The sequence below is a fragment of the Plectropomus leopardus genome, chromosome 4 (genome assembly GCF_026936395.1).
Source record: "Plectropomus leopardus strain MGB_pleo_1.0 chromosome 4, ASM2693639v1, whole genome shotgun sequence".
In the NCBI taxonomy this organism is placed as follows: Eukaryota; Metazoa; Chordata; class Actinopteri; order Perciformes; family Serranidae; genus Plectropomus; species Plectropomus leopardus.
Window position 1 is genome coordinate 6,120,865 of NC_142179.1, and position 25,210 is coordinate 6,146,074.

At 39.5% G+C, this 25,210-nt stretch overlaps 1 protein-coding gene across 1 annotated transcript in view; it reads right to left on the reverse strand.

Annotated features, from left to right (window-relative positions):
- Positions 1 to 514: 514 nt before the first annotated feature.
- Positions 515 to 25,210, reverse strand: part of dapk1 (death-associated protein kinase 1) — a 96,207-nt gene continuing 71,511 nt past the window's right edge. Inside the window, exons 17-26 of the mRNA XM_042487731.2 lie at positions 24,775 to 24,972; positions 22,118 to 22,216; positions 15,485 to 15,562; positions 13,397 to 13,613; positions 9,312 to 9,497; positions 8,204 to 8,401; positions 7,040 to 7,178; positions 6,762 to 6,882; positions 5,737 to 5,925; positions 515 to 4,829 (exon numbers count right to left, since the gene is read on the reverse strand). Of these exons, the coding sequence (XP_042343665.2) occupies positions 3,534 to 4,829; positions 5,737 to 5,925; positions 6,762 to 6,882; positions 7,040 to 7,178; positions 8,204 to 8,401; positions 9,312 to 9,497; positions 13,397 to 13,613; positions 15,485 to 15,562; positions 22,118 to 22,216; positions 24,775 to 24,972 (2,721 nt within the window). The 3' untranslated portion in view covers positions 515 to 3,533. The remainder of the gene's footprint in view (positions 4,830 to 5,736; positions 5,926 to 6,761; positions 6,883 to 7,039; positions 7,179 to 8,203; positions 8,402 to 9,311; positions 9,498 to 13,396; positions 13,614 to 15,484; positions 15,563 to 22,117; positions 22,217 to 24,774; positions 24,973 to 25,210) is intronic.

Below are 25,210 nucleotides of genomic sequence, written 5' to 3' on the forward strand. Positions count from 1 at the left end.
TTTATTTGGCAACTTGTTTTTTATCATCATTTTTTATATTTGTAATTATTTTTTACTATTATATTCTTCTTTTTATCCTGTACCTTCATGTCTGCTGTAACACTGCAAATTTCCCCACTGTGGGACGAATAAAGGATTATCTGATCTTTATTATTTGCACAACATTGATAACAGTGAATTGCTTCTAATTGCAGTAATGTTTTAAATGCATATTTAGTAAAAGAATAAGGCCACATTTCCTAAAATCTCAGTGTCACACACACAAAAAACAACCAAAAAGCACCCTGCTCCTGTCCCTGTCTGCCTTTGATAAAGAGAATCAAAAGTGATGTTTCTATTGATCTTTGTTTTCAGACACCAGAAAAATTGCACGTTACATATGTATGTTTCATACGTATCATATCATGAGCTGACTTTGTCATCAGTAGGTGGAGGAGAAGGTGGATGGCGTGATGATACAGTAACGACTATCTTCTTCTGCACTACGTCTTCAGTGAGGACAGAGACGATGACATTAGGTAAAGAATTTATTATAAAATGTTTTACACTATAAAGTGTCAGAATTACTAAGAACATGGCATTCCAAGACATGCTAAAAGAACGAAACATAAATAGCGACAAAAAGACAATGTGTGCAATGTGGCAATTCGACCGGAGTCTCCGAGGGGGGAAATATTGAGTTTGTCTTTCTTTAAGAACAGAAATGTTCAAGATTTTTTTCTTTTTTTTTGAGGACACTTTTAAATCCACTTGTTTTGGTCAGAACCATTCTGAAAAAAGACACTAAAACAGAGACATAGATCGTAATAATAAGATAGTGACTCCCAGCTTTTACAAAAACATAATTTTCACTTCCCTTTCTGAAACATCACTTCTCAGCTTGTTTACTGTACAAGGCAATAATAAGAGGAATGGACGAGTGTGTTTTAGGCACACGACATTGGCAACAAAAGCTTCGACAAAAGAAAGAAAAATTAAATTATGTTCCTGACCTGTCTGGGACGTTTAGTTTCATCACGTTTTTGCACACGTCTTTGATTTGTTTTGATGTTTTAGAGATTCGGAGTACATTCATTTTGCCTTATTGAAATTGGAAGCATATTTGGGCCAAAAAAGAGAAAAGAAAAGCGAGGATGAAGTCGAGGAAACAGGCCTCGAGTATTTACAACACAGCTGGAAGTTTTGCTGCGTGGATTAGCAAGTTCACGCCGAGATTAAAAAAAAAAAAGTTTTTGAAATAGTGTTTAAAGTTTTGTCTCTGATGGTAACACTGGGGGAGAAAAGCAGATAGAGAATACTGCACTCTGGCACATTAGCTCATCTTTTTCTATCAAACTGTGACACTGTCCCAAAAAAGACTCACAAAGTCTGAACTTTTTAGGAATGAGAGTCTTTTCATTAAACGTGAAAAAAAGAGGATTTTTCTGGGCAAAATATAAAACATCAGCTCACACAGAGGACATTTCTGGCCTTTTTTTGGCTCACAATACTAACTTCATGCCATCTTCTCCTTTGCTTTTGCTGACCGAGCCAGGCTTCATGATATAAAAAGACAAAGTGAAAGAAGATGTGAAGCCACGCACGCCCGACCAACACTGACAGCGATACCGAGCGAAGCTCAAATGCAGCTCGACAGAAGCGGCGTCCATGCCGCTGCGTGCGAATCTGACACTGTGGACGGTAACTTCACCGGTGCAGAAAAGCATTAAAAAGCTGCAGTTTAGGGTGTTTACTGGATTTAATAAATTTACCTTTTCGCTCAGTAGAAAATGTTAGAAATTACATCATTATTTATCATTTTGGACGCACTTACTATTCAAAGTGAGGGAGGCTGAGCTCCACCCTGTCTGCCATCATGATTTTTAACATCTCGTAACTTTGTGTGACCCTTTACAACAAAGACATTTTGGTGTTTGAAGGATCTGCATCCTTCAATAAGACACTGCACTTTGGGAAAAAACCCTCCTCTGTTTCTGTTAAAATGGCTAAAGATCCTTTTGTGTGAATCGAAAAAACTCAATAGACTTCTACGTGAACATTAATAACATTTATAGTTACACTTTATTTTGCAGGACCCGTAGTTGACTCAGATTTCCAAGCAAGAAACTGATGTAACGGTAAACTCTGTAAATTTTCTGGAAAGCACAATTTCTTAATTTAGTGATAATTTCAGAAAAAAATACATCAAATATGTCAATAAATACCCCACTCATGAACTGTGAAGTTTTTATGTGTTTTAAAAAAAAGCTAACAAATGGCTCGCCAAATTCACGCCAAACAATCTCATCTCGGTGGCCACGTTAGTCATGCGACCGTAGCGTAGTTCTTTAATAGCCTAACATTTGCTTTCTGTTTTTGACAGTTGCATTTAGGCTTTAAAGATTATAAAAGTGGTGTTCATTTTTGGAGATTATAATTCTGTATAAAATGTGCAATTATCATAAACCACAGAGCGTATCTTCTGCAATAATCTGAAATCCAATGGAAAAATCCCACAGGCTTTTTGACGAGGCGAACCAGGGCGAACCAGAAAAATTACGGGACCTGTAAAATAAAGTGTCACCAAAAATGTATCAACAATGAGAAGATTTAAATTGTCGGATTAATGAATAAATAATACTTAAAAAAGATATAAACCCACAGATACAGCAATTAAAACATGACTGTTTCCCACAGAGCATCTCATCGACTCCACGCTTACGATAAGATGTTTGATCTCCCAAACACTAAACAGAAACCAGCACAACTCTGATCTCTGATTTCAGCTTTCTGTTTGTTTTTTATTCACCTAAATGATTTGCAACATGAGCCGAGATTCAGTACTTCTTCCTTCGTTAATCTCCATTTTAAGACTTGATTGAAATAAATTTTTACCATTAGTGTCAACAAGGCACAGTTCTTCAAACCTTTAGAAAGAACTACTGTGTTTTTTAAAATATTAATAAGAAGACTATTTGTGCTCTTTAGGGAGGTAGAAGGCCACAAAGGCACACTGAAAAATGCTGTTAATTTATTAAACGCTAAGCTGCACGGCCCAAATGTCACATCAGTAGAACAGAAGCGAGGAGGGAGATAATACGTGACTGTGGTGGATGGAGAGATGACGGCCTCCGACAAGAAAGAGGTCCAAACGTGAGGCGGCCATCTTTTTTTAACCGCGTCCATTCCTTAATGTAGAGTTGATCACTATTAAAGAGTTTTTCTGTCTTTTAGCTCTAAGATGAGTGCAATGTGCAGTAGAGTCGGAGGGATATTAAAAAGCAGCACAACAAGATTAAGAACAGAATAAAAGCACAGGATTCCTCTTTGGAGCTCGGGACAATCAGCTCTTTCACAACATTCATCGTGGAAGGGAAGGTCCGCTGTACAGGCGTGGAGAGCACAAACACGACATCTGGGTTACACGCCAACTTAATGGAGCGATTAAGGGACGAGCAGCTGAACGATTGCACTTCATGTTCATTCACACATGAGTCCTGTTTCAGGGGAAATGTCACATCAAACTGCGTGACGTTTTGGCGACCCCGTTCAGTTCAGCGGGATATGACGGAGCTGATGGAGTTGTACGATGTGCCGCCGTTGCAGGTGGGCGGGTAGCCGTTGGCGGCCCCCACCAGCGCTTCCATGTTGACCCTGAAAACAGGGGAAGCTTTGAGCAGGAAGTCGGCGGCGTCTCGGCGCCCGAGCTCCCTCAGTTTGGCCATCAGCACGCCCACCGTGCTGTCCGCTCGCCCGCTCCACTCCTGCAGCAGCGCCGCAGTCGGGCTGGGCTGCAGCACGGCCTGCTGGGAGTCCGGGTCTGAGTCCAGCTCAGGGGCGCCGTTTGGTGTCCCGTTGCTGTATTTGGCCACCAAGTCTGTGAGGCCGAGGTTCATGGCGAGCAGGCACCAGTCTTTCCCCAGAGCGTCCGGAGGGTCCAGCATGCGGCAGAGCTTTCTGCGAGCCAACAGGGGGACCTCTGATATGTGAATGTCCGTCCCCAGAGTCCCCTGCTGGTAAACTTCAGCGCAGCCGAAAGACAGAATGCTGCTGAAGCTCTCTCGGTAGCCGCCCATGGTGTTGGTGAGCGAGGACTCCCGCTGGACTTGGGCGCGGAAGAAATCTTTGGGTTGGTAGATCATGATGGGGGCGTGGTGCTCCCGCAGCTGCTGAGGACTCAGGTAGTATTTGGCTGTGAGCAGTCCGGGGAGCGTGGAGGCCAGCAGGTTCTCCGTTATACTACAGATGGTGTCCAACAGGGTGTAGCACTTGGCCCGCTCCGAGTCGTGGCCGCGCACCTGAATCTCCACCCCCTGGCCGTGGTTAACCAGCAGGATCATGGCCTCGACTGCTCCCTGGCTCACCTTGGCCCCGTTGGTCCACAGGTGGATATCTCCGTCGAAATCTTCCCCGCCCTCCTCCTCCGGCTTCTGCTGGTGGCTCCAGCGGCACAGGTTCACCTGCAGTTTGTGAAACAGTCCACAGGGGAAGGGGGTCAGGTGCTCCGCGGGGACGAGTCGTACCCCGCCGTACAACAGCGACTCCTCCTCCTCTTCCTCGGTCCAGGAGCGATGGAGGCCGTTCGTCTTGATGAGGGCGGGAACGTCCACCATGGAGGGGTTGGTGGTGTCACGAGCGCAGACGTCCATGGCGTCCAGAATTTGCAGCAGCTCGTCCACGTCGCTCTCAGGGGCCAGAGCTTGCACCTCCTCCAGCCTGTAGCGCCCCCTGTAGTGGTGGATGGCCTTGGGCGTCTCCACGGAGAGCAGCTTGCCGAGGACGTTGCTGCAGAGCCAGCGAGGCTCCAGCAGGACGACGTCCTGCACCGTCTCGCTCTGCATGATGTTGATCTGTGTGAGGAGGAAGGAAATGAAGAAGGAGGAAAGAAGAAAGATTGTAAGAGTCAAAGGAAAGAGATAAAAAAAGTCAGAGAAGATGATAGAAAATAATTAGAGGTAAACAAGTGTGGGTAAAAAAAAGTTCAATGTGGTGAAACATATTGCCAAAGATATGAAAAGAAAGAAAAAGGAAACCCTGAAAAAGGCAAAGCTGCTGCAGTGACAGTGATACAGAGCACCCAGTGTGCTTAAAAACAAAAGTAAACACAAAACTTTTCAGACTCAGATGGTTCCTCGTTTGGCTGCCTGAGCTGAGTCATTCTGGTAAATAAACAGAAACACAACGTGTTCGGCTGCAGAGTAATTCTGAGTCAATGTTTACAGATAATAATAAATGTGTTTTTTATTTATTGAACAAACAGTGCACCCTGGTGATCGTCTGGTGAACTGCGGTCAGCTGCTGGAGACGGGATTTGATGAATTTGAACCTTTGATTTTATTTACAACTACCATCAAACTACTAGTAACTATCAATCATTAACAAACAGTATCTGTATAAATGAAAGGTGAAAGGTTTTACTTAATGCTTGTTCCCTTAGTTGATTTATTCATCATGACATGCAACAGTTTTCAAGAGATTATGAAGCATGAAATAACTCCAGTTTATCACAAACTTTTGTTAAGTTTTGTACTGTTGGTTATTTGTACATTTAAAAAAAATTCAGTGCTAAAATTGAAAAAAATAAAACAAATGATGTGACTTTTTAACTAAATCAAAAGATTGTGTGATAATACAGATGTTTCTCTAAAGCTTGGGAACCTGTCTCATGTTATTCTTACCTTTAAAGAACATAATTATCAGTTTATTTTTCTGCAGCTACACACAGTCTGTTTTGGAGCTGATAAAACAAACACTCACCTCCCCCATGCTGTGCAGCTGCAGGGCCAGTGTGCGGAGGTGCTCCTGGCTGACCAGAGGGTTGATGTGTTCCTGGACGTCGCTGACAAACTGCTGCCACGACGTCAGCTGGTTGGGTCCGCTCAGCTTCCTCCAGGTCGGCAGGGTGGCCAGCAACCGCTCCGACAGCAGCGTCATGGGACTGCACCTCTGCAGCGGAGGAGAAGGACAATGTGGATTCACTGTGAACATTTCTAAAGATATTAACTCAAACAGGGTTCCTGCAGCTCACAGCAACTTAAGACATTTCAAGACTTTTTCAATGCCACTCAGAATGAACTGAAAGAAAGATTACACTTTAACCTAAGTTGGAACGACAAAATGGGAAAAAAAAGACCTGATACCATTTACTTATGGTTAGGGAGAATTTTGCCCAAATATTTGCTTTTATATAAAGCATGACTTTTGGGTGACAGCAATGCATGTGTTGAGATTTAACAATGCAATTTCAAACAAAAAATCAGAAAAAAAACTTTTATTTCTGAGCACTTTTAAGACTTATTAAACATTTATTTAAGACATTTTTTGACCAATGAGGGCCATTTTTTTAGATTGATTAATTCAATGCCTTTTAAGACTTTTTAAGATCTGCGGGGACCCTGTAAACCGACAAATGAAGGAGAAAAATATTCCAGTTTCAGTCTTGAATTCTTCCAAGATATTCTGCTTTGGAAATCATGGAATAAATACTTTCAGGACTATTTCTGATAAAGCAGAAGACACTGTGGGAAAGTGTTGTCCTCATCAGACTGACTATGAACTCATAAAACAAGATTATTAAGGAAATTACTTTTAACAACATAAAAAAAAACATTTTCTGACGTATAAATTCTATTTGCAGATGCTCTTTGAGGAATATTAAGTAAATGTAAAATAGACAAAGACAAAGACAAAGACGAAGGAAAAAAACAAATGAGAGGAGAGATATTTGTGTGTGTGTGTGTGTGTGTGTGTGTGTGTGTGTGTGTGCGCGTGTGTTTGCTCACTGAGATGATGTTGGCACGAAGCTCCTGCAGGTGACTCCGCAGCAGCTTCACATCTTTGGAGTTCGAGGCTCCGGCGTCCATCACAAACAATTTGTCGCTGATCTGCAGGTCGACCCCAAATCTGAAAATAAAGCAAAACACACACCACAATTTTTAAAACTTCTCTTTATCGGAGTATGAACGAGTATTCTTTACAGAACCACTTCCCTCTGCAATAAAATAAAATAAAACAAAAAAATCTCCATGTCCCTTCTGTGTGCTGCAGTTTGAGTTCCCACCTGTTCCTCACTTCCTTGAGCAGCGCTTTCTCCTTGTTGTAGGTGAACTCTCCAGAAAAGGCTCTGGGGACATCAGCGAGGTCCGCGTGCGTCGCCACCAGGACGACCATGAGAGGCTGCTGGACACGACCTCCGAAGGCTGGAGTAAGACAGAAAAACACAAACACAGTTTAGTCATTCAAATTTTTACATTTAGCTCTTATTTTACAAACACAACAATATGAAAACTGCAGGCAGATTCAGCAAAATAATAATGTGTGTTCCTACAGATCCCTAAATTCAGTGGTGGACCAAGAACACCTAATCAAGTAATCAAGAGTATTTTAATTTTCTGCTACTATAGGCTTCTATGTTGCTGCATTTTAGGAAAATATTATACTTTTTATTCCACATTTGTTTAACAACTTTAAGTGACTTGCCAGATTAATAATACAAAATAAAAACAACAAATAAATTATGATGTTACATTATAGGTTAAGAAAACTTAATCGATCGCCTAGAGGGAAATTATAAACTACCCAGTGGGCAGAAATCACGAAAATAAATACCTTTATATGTTTAATTCTGACACAAGAAAGCATAAGACATCATTAGAAAAGTTTTTTGTAACTTCTGAGTTAACATGAGCTCATTAAAAAGAAAATAATCAAGGAAATTGTGTTCTTTTCAATCAAGTAAATATAGTGTTTTCATACAAATACTGTCTGTTTTTTAAACTACTGTATTACTGGTACTGTGTGCACATGCTGAGTAAGATTAAGTTAAAGTAAGAGGTTTAAAATAAAAACACAGCTCAGGAGGGGACTTGTCAAGTCTGTTAACTTCAGTAAAACCAAAGATCGTCATCAGGCGAAAACCTCCAAACTAATTCAAACTAGTCAAAATGTAAATTTTTCACAAAACAAGAAACAACTTTTTTTAAGGTTAATGTCCATTTTTGACATAAAAAAGTACATTAAAAGACAAATTTTCACCACAGTGTCTTATTATCCAGAGTCAAGGCGATACTGAGTTCAAACTCAGCATTAAAATCACTTGTTAATGTTAAATGTTAGTCTGGTATCAAATATTTGAGTGTATTTTAGGATGAGCAGAATATATTATAAAAATGTGCCTGTCCATTGCTCCATTAATGCGGTCATTAAAAAAGTCTGGTGTCCTCACCGATGTTGTCCTGCGGCAGGCTGAGGGCTTTCAGCAGGTTCAGCCAGTAGGTGATGTGTCCCAGCTGAGTCTCGTACGGCTCCTCCAGGCTGAACAGGACCAGGTGGATCGCGGTGGCGTCGTTGGCTGCAAAGTAGTCGTAGGAGCAGTAATACACCGGGTTCCCCGAAAACTCCCACACGCTGAACTCCCCAACACCTACGGAGAGGGAAATTAGTGATATTTGTAAGTGATATATACATATTTATAGCCTGCTGCTGCAGCTTTTGCATTGTTGGATCACGGTAATAATTACCTAGTGTACATCCTTCTGTTGCAAAAATAATGCAGCAAAAAAACATGATGGTTTTCAGATTTTTATACCAGCTATTATGTTATATTAGCAGGTATAGTGCTTTAAAAAATAAAAAATATTTAAATATTGGTTTGGAGTAGGGCTAAGAGATATGGCTAAAAAAATTATTATTATTTTTAGGGTACATCGAAATACAGGGTCTATTATCATTATAATAAAGTATATTTTGAAACCACTAAACTACTATAAAAAATAAAATACAAAATTATTAAATGATGTACAGTTATAATACATTTAAATAAAGTAGCTATTGCCATAATTAAGTTAAGTGAAGTCATGTTACTATAAAGTTAAATAAAAAACTGTTACAATTCATTTAAGTTGGGTTCATTATTCTACGTTTTTCCTGTTTTTAGCTTTCAATCAACCTTTTAACACTCGGATGACATCAGTTTTCTTGTGCTGAATTCAGATGGTTTTCCACCAGCATTTAAACCTCTGAAACTGACCAGAAAACTATATTTTTTTATGATTCTCTTAATTTTATATTTAAGATTATGTAACAGAAAAAGGAATGTATACATGTATTTAATTTTCTTGTTTTATTTATTTAGATTGTTTTTTTTTACTTTATTTATTTTATTATTAATGTGCTTATTTTCCAGTAATTTTCTTGCAAATTTTTACTAATTTCATGCTGATGTTTGAGCCATTTCTTGTTAAGCTGCTTGTTGCATTCTCATGTTTTTGAAACAAATCAAGCCAACTTGCTCAGGTTTTAAAGGGTTAAATGAATGTGTCCCTGATTCTCACCGTGGATGTTGCCGTGCTGGATGTCGATGGCCTTTGTGGCCTGATCGTCAGCTGCGGACAGAGCGTTGTGGACGGGGGAGAAGACCTCCAGGACTCCTTTGGTGAGGCTGGGCTCAAACATCATGCTGCGACTCCGCACGCTCACGTTCTCACAGCCCGGGTACAGGTTGGAAATACTCACCGACACTAAACACACAGGAAAACACACACAATGGAAACTGTTAACCAGCGTCTGCAGCAGGGACTGATTTAGAGAACGTATTAAAGAATATATATTTAGATGACAGTGAAGAATTTGGCATCAGAAAAAGAGAATTTGTTGCATCTTTTCTTTTCTTTAGTGTCTTGCTGCTTAAATGCTCTTTTGAAAGACAACAATATGGTGAAATATAAAAATTATATTTATATGGGTAAAAACAAAAGCTACCAAATGTTTTCTAAAAAAAGCCAGGTGGTGGTTTCATTCAGGAGAAAATTCACACGGATAAAAAAAAAAAAAAGCAACACCATATGACAGAAATGGGGAAATTTCTTCAACTTCTTAGTACTAACGTGAGGAAAAAGTTGCTTAGACATGTTATCAAATCTAAAATTATCAAATATAACGTCACAGCAAATGTATCACAAATCCCAATTGTAACTGAGTGTGTTAATAAACACGACTGTTGAAATATTTGCGATGATTCCAGTTCAGAACTGTACAAAAACAACCTGAGAGCAAACAGATCGGTATGCCCATTTTCTACTCAATAACTGCACACTTGCAAACACAAGAGGGTGCCATTTCATTGGAAATAAATCCACTCTGCAGATATAAATCACACTCTGTTGGACCACAGCTAGTCTGTTTTCTGGGTTTAAAAATGTCTTTTTGGCTTCAGTTTAGGTCCACGCTGCCTCATTTTGGTAAATCATACTGTTTTGTAACTTGTCACTACACAAAGTAATAATTCTGGAAAATATTTTTGAGGAATTGCTGCAGAAGATTGCGACATCTACTTCTTGCAGCCAGTTGATGTTCTCAGTCCTGGACAGTCAGCCAAATACAGAATTAAAGGACACATGCTTGAGTTACTTCAGGGATGTTTGGTGTGTTAAAACTCTCACAAAAGCACACTGAGGGGACAGTGTGTGATGAGGTTTGGGGTCTTTGACATGTGACAGTCATCACTTTTGTTGTTTTCATGGTGATTGCACCGGCAACGACACTACACTGTTGAACTGGTCATGTCAAAAAACAAACACAAAAAAGGTTCTCATATCTAAAAAACAAACAAACAAACAAACAAAAGAAGCTTTTCACGTTTGTCGATCACTTCAACTTTAGTCTCCCCTCACTGCCTGCGTGAGGAGCCTGTGACCTTGCTGACTGCTGTGTTCACGAAACAGTGTTTCTGCTGCAGAGCTACTGTATTTCCACAGTTTAAAGCACCTGCTTTTAGCTGTGAAAATAAAGTCGTTACAGCTATGGAGCCGTGCAGCCGTCGCATTATAAACAACATCATCCAACAAGTATTTAACAAGAAAAGGCTTTGTGGTAACAAATGAGGTGATTCTCTGGACAGAAAGGTTTTCAGAGGGCTTTGACTTTGAAATGGAAACAGAAAAGGCTGAGATTAAAAGAAATATTTATATTTTTTCATGTTTGTAACAAATAGACATTAAAACTGTTAAAGGTGGTATGATGTCAATATAATTATCAAAACACTATTTTCACTGTATATTTTTGCTGAAAAACAGGCAAGACTTCTATTCTCTAGATGTGTCGCAGCCAAGCAGCAGCAGAGCAGCAGCCGAGCAGCAGCCGAGCAGCACTGCTCACACAGGCAATGTGGCTGCTGTTAAAACTAGAACTGAAAACGCTGCACACATGCAGCTCACACAGACAGTGTGACCTGGGCATCACTTGTTCTTTTGAGACATCCTTCTACATAAGCAACAAAAGGGTGAGACAGTTATTAAGTTATGAAAAATAGACTCGATGCCATTTTCTGGTTTTAGGTCTGGCATCCTTTTTAATAAAAAAAGCAGTTTGGACTTCAGGGATGCAAAGATGCTCATATGTTTGTGTCAACACCTCTCTTCATGAGAGGACTGAGTCACTTTGAAGAAAGGATGATTTATAAAAACCTTCGGCTGTATTCACACCCTTTGTCAATGTTTCACAGATTACTAAAGTGAATGAATAAAAGAAGTTCAGCCCCTCTAAATTAACTGAAGCATGAACAACCTGAAAGCCCAGAAATCAATGCACAGTGCAGAATACTTTCAGGTCATGTTAAATTTTGTGTTCCTATAAAGATAAAAATATTTATACAAGACCAAAGTAAGTATGCATTTAAAGTGCCACACTTTGACTTGCGACAGGCTTACAAAAGAACAAAATTGATGCTCTTTGTAAAATAAAATCTAAAAACGGGACAAATGGACATCATAACTGCCACTTGTTTCCTCTCAGCTCTGGGTCTTTGTGTCTCACTGTGGACTCTTGTCACGTATCACTGCAGATATTAACACACAGTCAATACAGAGCGTTACTGAGTTCAGCAGGAGCAGAAAGACGAAGAATAAAAAAAAAGCTCTTTTAACCTCTCTGCAGCTCTGACAGAGGCCGCAGATTTCCAGATAGTGCAGAGGATGGGATCGGTAACAGTATACGGCTCACGTAACTGACCATTATCAGAGCGAGCTTCACGTCCGTCTGGGAGGTAATGGCTCAGAGCGCCGCAAAATAGAGCAGTTAAAGGAAACACAATGGCGTGTGTGTGTGTGTGTGTGTGTGTGTGTGTGTGTGTGTGAGGTAGGGAGGGCAGACAGAGTGCAAATACAGAGAGACTGGAGACAAAGTGTGCGTTTTGTGCACGTCACTGAACGTATCAGAGTCTGACCACAGACCTGCAGGACTGAGCTCCACAAAAAAGACCAGGAGCAGAAGAGAAGGACCGAATGTTTCTACTTTAAGATTCCAGTTCGTGTTACTGGAGTAATGGGGTTAAAACTGGGTTACAGGGGTGAGAAATGTTTCAAGTTTGATCATATAGACTTGTCCTGGTGTTGTTTCCCAGTGTTTAACCTTTTCTGTTGTTATAGCATCTTTGTTTGCAGTAAAACAAGACATTCTTACAAAAATGGGTGTTTTCTCTGTTTTCCTTTCAACCCATTCACCTCAGCGCCCCTGAATCAGATCTATTAAAAGGGACAGGTGTGTTACTGGCATGCATTCATGCCATCCACGCTGCCTTTTTGGAAACTCTCACTAGAGGTCAACAAAGTCAGGAATAATACATTAAAAACCTACACGTCCACAAAAAAGGGGGACTGAACTGGAGGGCAAACAGCAGCCAGCTGCTAACGGCAGAAATACACATTTGTTTTTCTACAGTAAAGCCACTCATGTCTTCATTTTTAGAGATCTGCAAACCTTTAAAAGCTTAAAAATTGGGATTAACTTCATGAGTTGACAGGTTAGGGTTGGGCTGTATGACAAAATACTCAGAGATAACAGAAAATTGCCAGCCTTTTCATACCAAACTGGCTATCCCTTTAAAATTTCTGCATGTGTTAGGCCACAATGTCACACATCAGTGAGAGGGTCTGATTTTAAAGCTTCTGGGTGCCACAATCATAGCATTAATATCACAGAAAACCACTATTTGCTGAAAAGATTCAGTGGCGTGAGGTTCTGCGTCCTGGTTTGTTGTGGTAAGCCCAGTCATCTGGTGTCTTATTTTTGTAACTCTTAACACTGTCCTCATCTCATTTTTTTCTTAGCACTGAATTTTGTTAAATGTAAACATAACCAACAGAATAAAACGGAACAAAAATAAGACACAAAGTTGTGGTAAACTGGAGTTATGTTTCATGCTTCAAAATCTCTTGAAAACAGTCGCATGTCATGATGAATACGTAAATATCTGAACAGGGAAACAAGCAGCAAATAAACCCTTTTTCCCTGCACCTGACAAGAAAGGTGAATTAATTATTCTGGCTTGTTTTGGCAGAAGAAATCATTCTGGTGCTTGGCAGGTGAAGGCTTAATCTTGTGAGGGATTATCTCGGCCTCATCGGAGCCGTCTGTCACCTACCAGTAGGTTTGGAGTTGACGGGGGAGTTGGGGTGGCGTGTTGTGTTGGTCATGCGTGTCCTCTTCCTCCTGAAGAAGCTGCGCAGGATGCCGCACTTCAGAGACTCCAGCAGGGTGCTCTTCCCGGCTCCGGAGTGTCCGAACAGCTTCAGCTTGATCCTGGGCTGCACGGTCTGAGTGGGCCGCAGCTGCTGGATGTAGCTCAGCTTGTGGTTGTCCTGCAGAAAAGGGTTCATTAAAAACCACTGACAGGTCAGGTCACAGAGATCCACGTTTTTCTACTGTATGACATGGACTCCCAAATGTTTTTATCTCAAGCAGCCACAAAAATCTGACTTTAATTAATCAGACTTTGCTCCACATACTGTATCTCCTCTGAGAAAATTCCAAACACACCAGACAAAAAAGCGCTTGCATGGATGAATGTTGTCGACTTTTCCTCTCACACTAACATTAGCCATCTTGGTGTGCACCGGTCAACTCAGAAAGCAGAAAGCAAAAACCTACCACAAACAGTGGGGGTGGGCGAGGCTAGATCCAGAATTTCTCAATTAGGGATTAAGAGTTTTCAGAGTTTTTTTAGACGATTATGTGGGAAAACCATGTTGAACAAAATAATAGTATCAGTTAAGTACATACTTTAAAACATCTCTGAACAGACACCACTTCAAAATTCTTTTTTAAGGGCATGACAAGAGTGTGATAAGAAAATCTGCAGCACAGAACAAGTTCTGAAGTAAATAATCTGTTGGAAACCACGAATGTCGACACAAAAGTTCATGGTGTCCAACAAACAATTGTGGACAAACTGACTGACTATACTGCTATCATGGCTAAAAGAATAATTCAACCATAACATATTTTGTGTGTAAATAATCATCACATCAAATTATTTTATTTTTGGACATTTAAATTTCTCTCCATTTTGGGGTTGAAGTATTTCATATTATTTGGATCCACCCACAAATCTAACAAAGTTTAACACTGTAAAAACAACAGGGAACGCTGTATATTCAGATATATAAACAAAAAAAGCCGATTTCTGTAATTCTGCCAACAACTGATAACATTTATTAACATGAAAGACACGTTTTAACTGTCAAATGGATGAGTCATGAGTCAGAAGTGGCTTCAAACACTGTGAGTGGTTTGCGTGGGAGATAAAAATCACTCCTTTCTCCCACCTGGGTCATGTGAACACACTGAACAAATAAAGTTTATAATTTCAGTGTGATTCACATCTGAGCAGAACACAACTTATTGACATTTTTTTCTTTTAAAGTTAGAGGAACGGGACTGTGTTTTGGCTTTTTATTTGTTTTTTTTCTCCTCTGGGTTCTTGGAAAGTCAAAAACTGTCATCAACGTGCCAAAGAGTCTTAAATTAGCCGGCATATGCAGACGATGACTGTTTTCACAGTTGCTGCTGTCATGTTTTCACGCTCTGCTCTGAATCTCAGCAGGTTTTCTGGAAAAATGGATTTGAGGAGAAGTTGGTAAAATTTTAGCTTTAGGTGTTCTGGCTGATGTGACTCGAGGCAGACTGGGAACACTGGCCTTAATCCCAGAACACCTCAGGAGCAAACAGTTTGGACAAGCTGAAAGTCATGAAACTAGAAGGTTTGAGTCCTGTCGTTTTTTAAATAAAAACAGAAAAATCTCAGAGAGACTTTTACCTGGTTAACATTTGAGCCAATACATTTACAACATATTTTAAGTCAATCAAAAGCCTAAAATGTAACATGAGAACAGCAACAAAGAACCATTAAGTTTTAAAGCTTGTTTTTATATTGCATAATTGTCAAAAACAGAGCCCCGAGGAGTGTCTAATTATTCTCTTGAAGATAAAACCTGTTAGATAGTGTATAATTTTATCTATTTCACCTGTATGTGTTGAGTAAAGTGTGGGCTGCTAAAATCCCTTTAACACCCTTCTGCTGCAGACGTCTCTCTCCACACCTCTGCACTGAAATAGACCGAGTGTGAGGTGTCTGCGAAACCTGCTTTTGCACCTAACAGAGTTTCTTTCCCCTCCGTTACATTTAGACAGTAAAACCTTTATTGATAGGCTTAGGCGTGTCATATTTTACCTTTTTAAGCTTTCCCAACAAAGAAACGATGGGTTCATGTTGATCAGTGTGAGCCAAATCCTCTGCTGTCTTCCCGTCCTGAGAGAGAACAGAGAAAAAGAAAGGGATCAATATATGCAGGAGAAATCAAACAGATAATCCCTTACATTTAGTTTGCTGTGCATGAACGCTCGAGTGTTTCTAAAACATTTTTTTATTGACGCCTCATTTAGGAAGCCGAACATGTCAGAATATTTCAACACACCTACTGCAAAAAGCAACGCTTCAGCTGCAGATTCAGGTGTTATGCTAATAGCAGCTCATGTAGCCTTGAGCTGTTAAGCTGCAGCAGTAGGCAGGTTTCCATTAACCCTCAAATTGCACAAATTGAAAATTTAAAATATGCATAATGGAAACACGTCAATTCCGTAAAAACTCAGATTTATTGCAAAAAGGTTTTTATGCTCCCATGAGGTGTTATTTCAGGCAATTCAAAAAGGCCATACTCTGCAAAACTGCAATGGAAACCTGCGCTTGACAGTAGGAACTGTCTCTGTCGGGTGCTACAAGAGGTGTTACTGCATCGAATAACTCTTCAAAAATTGAGCCGATCCACAATTCCTCTGTAAAATTGTGGACTATCACCTCCCAGAAATTCCTCATACGTGGCCGCTCCCATGTATAATGGCCTTGTCTTTCCATTATCACTCACATAACAAGCCTATATCGCCTTGCTCGGAAATAATGTCAGCTAGTGCGGTTTTGAACATCCATCACCATGCTTCTTTATTTGTTATTGCAAGTGGAGAAGTCACATAACATCACTCAATGGAAACGCAATCTTCTCACAGTAGTGCTTTATCAACATTTTAACAATATATTGCTTAATTTTTGTGCAAATATGTAATGGAAATCCGCGTAGTGATGAGAAATGAGCTACAAAGGTCTGATAAACTCTCTTATTCCCAACTGCAAAACTTCAAATTTTCAAACTTGCAGTATTGACACCCAAAATACGCTGACTCAAGTGACATCACCTGAGTCAAATTTTCAGACTTCACTCCGATCCCTCTGCAGCCACAAAAGGCTTTATGTTACCTTTTTCTCATAAGCAGTGGACTTTAATGTGTAAAATCAGTGGAGTTCTTCTTTAAGATCTGAACTCTTAGTTGATTTCAAGCAGATTAACTACCGCTTCAGTCTGTGCAGTACACACACACACACACACACACACACACACACACACACACACACAAACACACACTTTGTGCACTCGCTTTTTCATCCTCCGTCCAGCTCGCTCTACAACTGTCCTAATTTGTTACTCTCTCACACACTGACACAGAAACACCACAGTCCTGACAACTTTCACGTCTCTTCCAGTAACGCAGCCATCTGTCACTGTCCGGCTCTGCCTGCGACTCCACGGGGAAAAAACTGCATCGACAGCCTGAAACACCCACAGAGCACCTCCTCCTTCTGCAGACCATAACGGCAAAGGACGTGATATAATGATTAATGATTCTTTAATCCAGTAAAACCAATAAAAAATACTCATAAAAGAAAATTTCCAGCTTCCTCCTATTCCTCCTAGTATTTTTTTACTCTCTTTTAAGATCAGATAATGTTATGAGAGCACAAGAAAATTTACCTTTAAGTTGCTGGGATCAGAGAAATGTCAGAAATGAAAACAAAGTGCAGTCTGAACATAAAGTTGACCACTTAGTGTGATTCACATGTGGGCAAAATCACTGGACTCGCTCTCACAAATGGCCGGGTGTTACGAGTATTACTGTTGCTGCTTGGCAACTGGCAGATGATGGCTGGTGCTATGTTGGCCTTGAGATATTAGATCATCTAAAGTATCGCTGCTTCAGATTAAATATCTGTTGTCTTTAATAATAATAGTAATAATATTTTACACAAAGTTACATAAAGTACAGTTATAATAAAGTTTAATAAAGTACTGTTATAATAGAGTAAAACAAAATACTGTCAATTGATTAACTTAAATAAAATAATGTTATAATAAAGTTGAATAAAATATAGTTACATAAAAGTTAAAAAAAATACTGTTATAATAGAACTAAATAAAATAATGATATAATGAAGTTAAATGAAATACTGTTATAACTGTCATATAATTAAGTTAAATAAAATACTGTTAGAATTTACAAAATAATAAAAGTTATGAAAATACTGCTAAATAAAAACAATAATATAATAAAATCCAGTTAAATAAAACACTGTTGTTATAAGGTTACATAAAATACTGTTAGCAGTTAGCAGAAAGTTAAGGCAGAAAGTGAGAATTTATTCACTGTGAGCTGGAAATAAACTGACAACTCTCCAGTTCATATATTAATAATATTTGCAAGTCGCACTGATGCACCATGGTCACAAAATACAACTAAATAATTACAGCCTGAAGCCCTGCTGGCACAAAACATTTAGTATATAATATATGTACAAACAGCATATATGTGAGTCTTTTTTTTGTGTGCATGTGTGAAAGGGGCCATGACCACAGGGGAGAGTGAGGGAACCAAAATGTCAAAGCCATTAACAATTTATACTTATTTGCAACATTGTCATTTTATTTATCTCACGTGGAACATCAAGCACATTCGATGTGTATCGCCCGGCCCTAGTTTCTTTCAGTATCCTTTGACATGTAAATACAGAGGAAATGATAGAAATCAAGCCTTGAGCTCACTGTATCCTCCCTCAGCTGCTCTGCAACAAACCGCTGACCGCCGGCCACTGGACAATGAATTATACATCTCAATATGTGCTTTTGCCAGATTAAACATGCATGGCACATCAGCTGTCATACAATATTAACAGCTAGAGAATGCAGAGAGAGAGAAAAAACCTCAGTGTGAGACATCTGGCAGTGGAGAAAAACCTTCTCATATCCTATTCTCTGAATTATTGCAGAAGAAAAAAAGGTATTTAGTCACCAGATCAGAGTGAAATAATGTCTCAAACACAATAAAGTGACAAAGAAAAGTAAGGTGGAGATAACAAGAGACAGCACCACACTTTGCTCTCTTACTATGACATGAACTTCAAAAGCAGATGGGCAAAACTGGCAAAAAAAAATACACTCAAGATAGGGCAATAAAACAATGACGATATCGTTCGCGATATAACTTTTCCTCGATTGAAATATGAGACCGCTGTCATTCTCCGCCAGTGTCTCCGAATTTCCGCTCCACTTTCATTCTCCGGTTATCTGGTTGAAATAATCGTTATCGTGTCTCACTGGTTATGATATCTTCATAGCTCACTTAGGAGTCAAAGGGAACCGAAATAGTGATCTGATGTATATCGTGATGTATATCGATACTGACATGAAAAAAATCACTGTGATAAGACTTTTTACCATATCGCCCAGCCCTAACTCAAGATTGGCCATATTTCTATGTACAATGCAAAGCAGGCAGTTTCTGTGAATGTAATAAGTAGAGAAGTTTAGACGACAGATAACGTTATAGGTGAAGAATTGCACTTAGGTTTAAATCTAATAAGATTACATGAGATTTTATTGATCCCAAGAGGGCATATTCACAGTAGATTACTATTGAAAAACAGTCCAGATTATTGAAAACTGGACAAAATAGAAAGTAGCTTTTTTAATATGGATTTATTTATTTATCTTTTTTAATTTAATTTATTTAGTTTTAGTTTAAATTATCCTGGAGAAATATCAGCTAATGGATCTTACTTCTACAGGCGCACCGTGCAGTGAAAAGATCATTTTTTTATGTAGCTTCTAAAAATCATTGAACATGAACTCGTATCTGTCCCGGAGGTCAAACACACCCGTATCAAGATGAAATGAGTGAATTGGGTCTCTGACTCCTCGTAGCGACTCTGCTCTCCATTTGATCCTAAGCGGTTTGATAAAAGCTCTTTTAGCCCGCGGCTGTCGGAGCCCTCAACACCTTAGCTGCTGTTCAGACTCTGCAGAAACAACTCAATGAAATCATGAAACCTAACAGTTTTCTTCAGGATTCCCGACAATCTCCTCCGCACAAACATTCACTCATTTTTCATGACAGTTTTTACTACTTCATTGTACTTTAAAATAAAGACACAGTTTTTTTATTGTGAGCAATCCACTGTACATTTGGTTCATAAGAGTTAATCTAAAACCTACTGAAATATATGCACACACACTGATGAGTATTATGAATGTATTGAATCTGAATTTTGGTCTTGCTTTAATTTGCAGGTCCACAATTTCCATAATTTATTGGAAATAAACATTTAATTTGGTACTAATTATATGGAGGAAAACGACAATGCTCAAAAAACCGGATTGATTAATTAATTAATTAATCAAATAATCTTGTAGTTGCTGCTGGGCTGTAAAATTGTGACATTTGAATAATTAAATCCAACATATCTGAAAAATTTTCCTTTTTTTTCTTTTTGCATCATTTTGTATCCCCTCTCTAAATTTGGACTTTATTTTGGGTCTGTAAACACAGGCAGAAATCTTTTTTCTCCTCAGCAGCAGTTTGTGGAGTTTGAGTGACAGAGTAGATAACTGATCATTAAATGCAATCACAGCTGATCAGATCAGATCAATGGAGAGGAGCAGCTGCAGCAGAGGCGAGTGAATGCAAACTTTTAGACCAAGCAGAATGAACGGCTGCAGTTTCACTACATCGGGCTGCTGCTGCTGCTGCTCCATCTGTGCCCAGAGTAAGCTCTGCGCTCTGAGTGTCGTGCAATGAATAACCTTATGTTTTTGGTGTTTTTTTGCCTTTGTTTGATTGAAACAGCAGCTGCTGCTGCAAGGACATAACCTTTGTAGAAGGGTCAACACATGCTGGCAGACGTTTTCATGAATGTGTGGGAGACCCTGCCATCTGTAGATATAAACTGTTCATTCTGAGGTGCCAAAAACACAATAATTCTAAGTTTTAGGTGATTTAAAACTCGTGAAAACATAGTTATCAATATTGCATTCCATTTCTGCTCGTAGATGCCACTAAATGCTACATGCTAAACACTGGACCTTTAAATTGTATCATTTTTTGAGGGAAATTCACCTTTAAAGTGCTTATAAACTCAAATAACTCTCTCAGATTATTTTCTCTTTAACATATAATTTGTACCAAGTTAATTTAGATTTCGTATTCATAAGTAGGAAATAATCAGTAAATTATGGATCTGTAAAATAAAACAAAAACTTTTTTTTTTTGATGTGACCTTTAAGTCACAATTCATTATCTTGGCGAACAGTTGTCCAAGACAGGCTGTCTTCTGTCAGTCTCACTGTGTCAGTATAGCTGCATGTTACTCAGCCCAGCTCTGTTCAGTTTTGAGATCCTAAAGTTTCCAAAGATACTAAATATTCTTGGCTGTGTTAAACAAAATTTGTATAAAAAGGAGGTCAAAAACTTTATTATCTTATGTAATGGTGTAGCTATAAAAACTTCCACCTTGGGTTTTAAATATTTGGACCACTAACTGTACTGTGAGGAAAAACTGCTTTGTCAAAACTTTGAAGCTTCTTAAAGGGAAATTTAAAGCGAATGTCAAGAGGTTAAATCCATTTCAATAATAAAAAGGGAGGAAACGCATTAAGACTTTTAAGTTTAAACCCACAGCGGCAGATATAGAAGAACAGAAAGGCGGCGCAGCTCAGTATCAGGAGGGCAGCGCTAATAATGAATTCCTGCTGATTAAATCCAGTGTGAGTTAAAAAAGCTGCCATCAGCTTTTCCACGTTTATTAAGTGTAAGAAGTGAGCAGTGACGTGCTCTGCAGCTCAAGCAGGAAATTAACAACTCACTGACAAATGAGCCATCATCTGAAAAAGTACAGACAAAGGTGTCTTCTGTTTTTTATGAGCTGTGTCATGTATGTTCATTCATTTCACTCAACCATGGCAGGAGGTGTAGGAAGACACATATGATAAAATCTGTCATGGTGATAAATCCCCTCTACATACGAATGCATTCAGCTCTACTGACAGCAGCAGGGTTCATATAGAAACCAGTTTGTGCAGTATAATTAATCAAAATGATCAAAATCATCCACAAATCCGACTGAAACGGTTAAAAACTGCTTTCAAAGTTAAATTCAGTGCTTACGATTTCCTCACCTCATAACGCACTATGACCAACGTCCCTACAGCTTCAGGCAAATTAGATTTAAGCCTTTTTAAGACTTTTTTTTAATGCCACTAACTCGAATCTAAGAATAAAAAGACATGATCAGTTATTTTTTGCCCAACTGTTTACTTCAACATGATGCTTTAGTGATGTAAAAAGTTAAATAAACATGTTAAATTTGGTAAATTATTCAAAAAATAGAAATTACCAATTATTTTAGGGATTTTACAGTGCAAGAGTACAAAAACAGTTTCATAATATCCTACTTCCAATGTCTTAGCAGTTTTAAGACTTCTGAAAGATTGATTTAAGACATTTTAATACTAATTAACACACGTATTTGTGCAGGTTTTGTTGCATTTGAAAGCAGAAAACAGACTGAAGGCTCCATATATCTCCGTATGTAGTGTTAAGCATAAAAAGAGTCCTTACACACCGACCCTTTAAGCTACTGCTATTGTCAAACGAAAGGAAAAAGTGAAGAGAGGAAAGCTGCGTGGTGACTTGTGTGGTGACTTACGTTGGTGACGGCGTCGATGTTAGCACCGGCCAAGCAGAGATGACGGACAACCTCAAGGCTCCCGTTGTTTGCAGCCAGGTGGAGGGGAGTTCTGCCGTACTGGATAAAGAGAGAGAAATATGGACATTTTTTGTTTGACATTTACAGCTTATGATGTAGCAGGAGGGGTAATCAAAGCAGGAGCACCACTGTGTTCACATCGTCCTCTGTAGTTACCATAATAACAGGAATAATCATCAGCAATCACAGTTTTTCACCAAAATACCTTCAGAGTAAACCCCAAATACTGACTGACTCCTACAAAAGTTTTCTGTGCCTGAAAATAAAAGAAAAGGCTTTTGAAAATATCAATGCCCACTACAAAATAATCTTGTTAGAAAGCAGAATTTCAATCAATTCCCTTTTGTGAAAACTTGAAAACACAAGGAGGCATTCATCCCGTTTCATTCTGCCGTAAACAGAACTGGAGACATTTTCAATTCCACCCTTCTCATTTTTCTCCCCAGTGTCTGCAGCTGACAGTGAACACAAATCCAGGCACAGACTCAGCAATGTGTGATATGCTGCTTCAGATAAACTTTAAAAAAAAAAGAGAGAAAGAAGAAAAACAAGCAGAAACTGAAAATAATGAATAAATCAAAACATCTCCAGCAGTGCTGTCTGCTCCTGACACACATCGCTTCCCTGAGCCGCTCTGGGAAAAAACATGTTTCCAGCGTCAGAGAAAAGCAACCCAATCGCAGAATACATTAAAATGGATGGCGTCAAAATAGAAAACGAAAAGGCAGAAACATGTGTGGGAAGTCGTGCCTGGCGGCAGGATGGGATCACCCTGGTGTATGAAAGCTCTCGTAAAGGACCAGTTTACACAAAAAAAACACTCACAGATGTTAAACGTCACGAGTTAAACGAGTCCTGAATCTCAACTACAGCCACAATAAATAGATGTGGATTAAATATTTTTATAGTTTTATAATAGTTATATATTGAATGCCAGATTTATGAGCCCAGTCAAGATTAGAATCGATCACACAGCAAAAATCCTCAGGCTGTATAAATTTACAGTCAGAGAAATCCCTTTAATCCCTTTAATATGTTTGCTCTCTGTGTTTATTTATCCCTCTGTTTGGCCTGTGATTAGCTTTAGTTCAGCCTGGATGGAGCAGCTAACACTACATGGTCAAAAGTATGTGGACACCTGACCAATGAAGCCATTTATGACTGTTAAAACATCTCATTTCTGAAACATGGACATTTATCTGCAGCAATAACAGCATCGGCTCTTTTGGGAGGGCTTTACACCAGATATTGAACCTGCTTGCTGGGATTTCTCCAATTCAGGCATTAGGGAGGTCCAACAATAGCTGCAATTACATGGACGATGCTTCTGTAATCTGACACTGAAACCGTTCAGATTAGAGATTTGTTTCATGGATGCTAAATAAAGTGATCACATTAGTTGGGTTTACATGCCCCCAGCATTTAATCGAAATATAAGTTTACACATATTATAGAAGTTAATCTAATTTAATAGAGAGGAACGTTAATGTAACCTCGGTTATTTTCTGTAGCTACAAATTACAGAAGTCCCCAAAACATCCCAGATGTGGACTGTCAACAGAAACAACGATTTTTGCCTCACATGCAGGCTTCTTCAGACCATTGTTTTCCAGCGACACCAATTTGCAGCAACATCGTTATACTATATAAAGACGGTTTCAAAATAAAAATAAAAATGTACTCACATACAAAAGTAGCACTAACAGAGCGCTTAATATTATTTGAATTTATAAACAGTACTCTGTCAATGTGCTCTGTTTCTTTGTTATCAGACAAAAAATGTAGATGTTTTTTACCTTGACATGTTTCGACTGACAACTGCAGTCTTCCTTAGAAGCGTCACCTGACCGCTGTGACGCGTCCTTCAGGTCAGGTGATGCTTCTGAGGAAGACTGCAGTACTCCTACATAAAAAGGAAACAATAAATAATCAAAAACAAGAAGACAAAATGAGCTTGCTTGATCTGGTTCTCTGTCAAAGTCAGCAGAGGTGGGGCACCTGGTGGCACAGTGGACAGAGCGGGTGCCCCATGTATAGAGGCTGGGTCCTCACCGCAGCGGCCGCGGGTTCGATTCCAGCCTCGGCCCTTTGCTACATGTCATCCCCTCTCTCTTTCACCCTTTCAAACTTGTGCTGTCCTATTCGTTAAAGGCAAAAACGCCCCAAAAATATCTTAAAAAAAAAAAAATCAGCAGAGGTGAGCAATACAAACAGCTGTTGTGGCATGTCACCTCCACATCACCTAATGTGACCCCTACATGGGAGAGACATGGAGAAAGTATTTATTTATTCAAACCACAGAGAAACTATCTCATAAAGTGTTCACATGGTTATTTGATGCCAAAATTTGATCAAATTGAACAGTTTCTTGAAAGGTTTATACCACCTCCCTAAACATGACTGAAAATTCCTTCTGATTGGGCTGAATTAGATCAGTTTCCTCCATTAGAGGTTGTTACATCAGGAGCTTTTATTCTGATCATAAGTGGAATATAAAAGTCTGTGTAAACGAATGGGCGATTAGGTCTGGGTCCATGGGTATTACAGTTCTGTGAGTGATACTGGTGCAGCGGGCACTGGCAGTGGTTTGTCCTTACCTTGTTGGGGAGGTCGAGACTGGCCTTGGCGCTGCAGAGCGCTGTGACGACTGGCAGGTTTCCGTCTTTACAGGCGATGTGCAGCGGTGTGTTACCATGGCGATCCTGCTGGTCCAGGTGGCAGTGGTGTCTGAGGAGGCAGCGGACCACTTCAATCTGACACCTCCGCACGGCCAAGTGGAGGGCTGTGTGGCCGTCCTGCAGAGAGAGCGAGAGACAATGAAAATTCTCTAGAGTCATATGATTGTTGGTGCTTTTCAACACATTTGCATTCATGTGGAGCTAAAAGCTCAGTGAGTGCACTGCAGAAAGGTGACAGGTTCACTCAACCGGTGTGTCTCCTGGTGATGAACACAGATGATGATCACCGCTCCTTGTTGCATGTAGCACACATCCCTCCCACTGCTCAGGAGGCAGTCAACCTGCGCTGCACAGG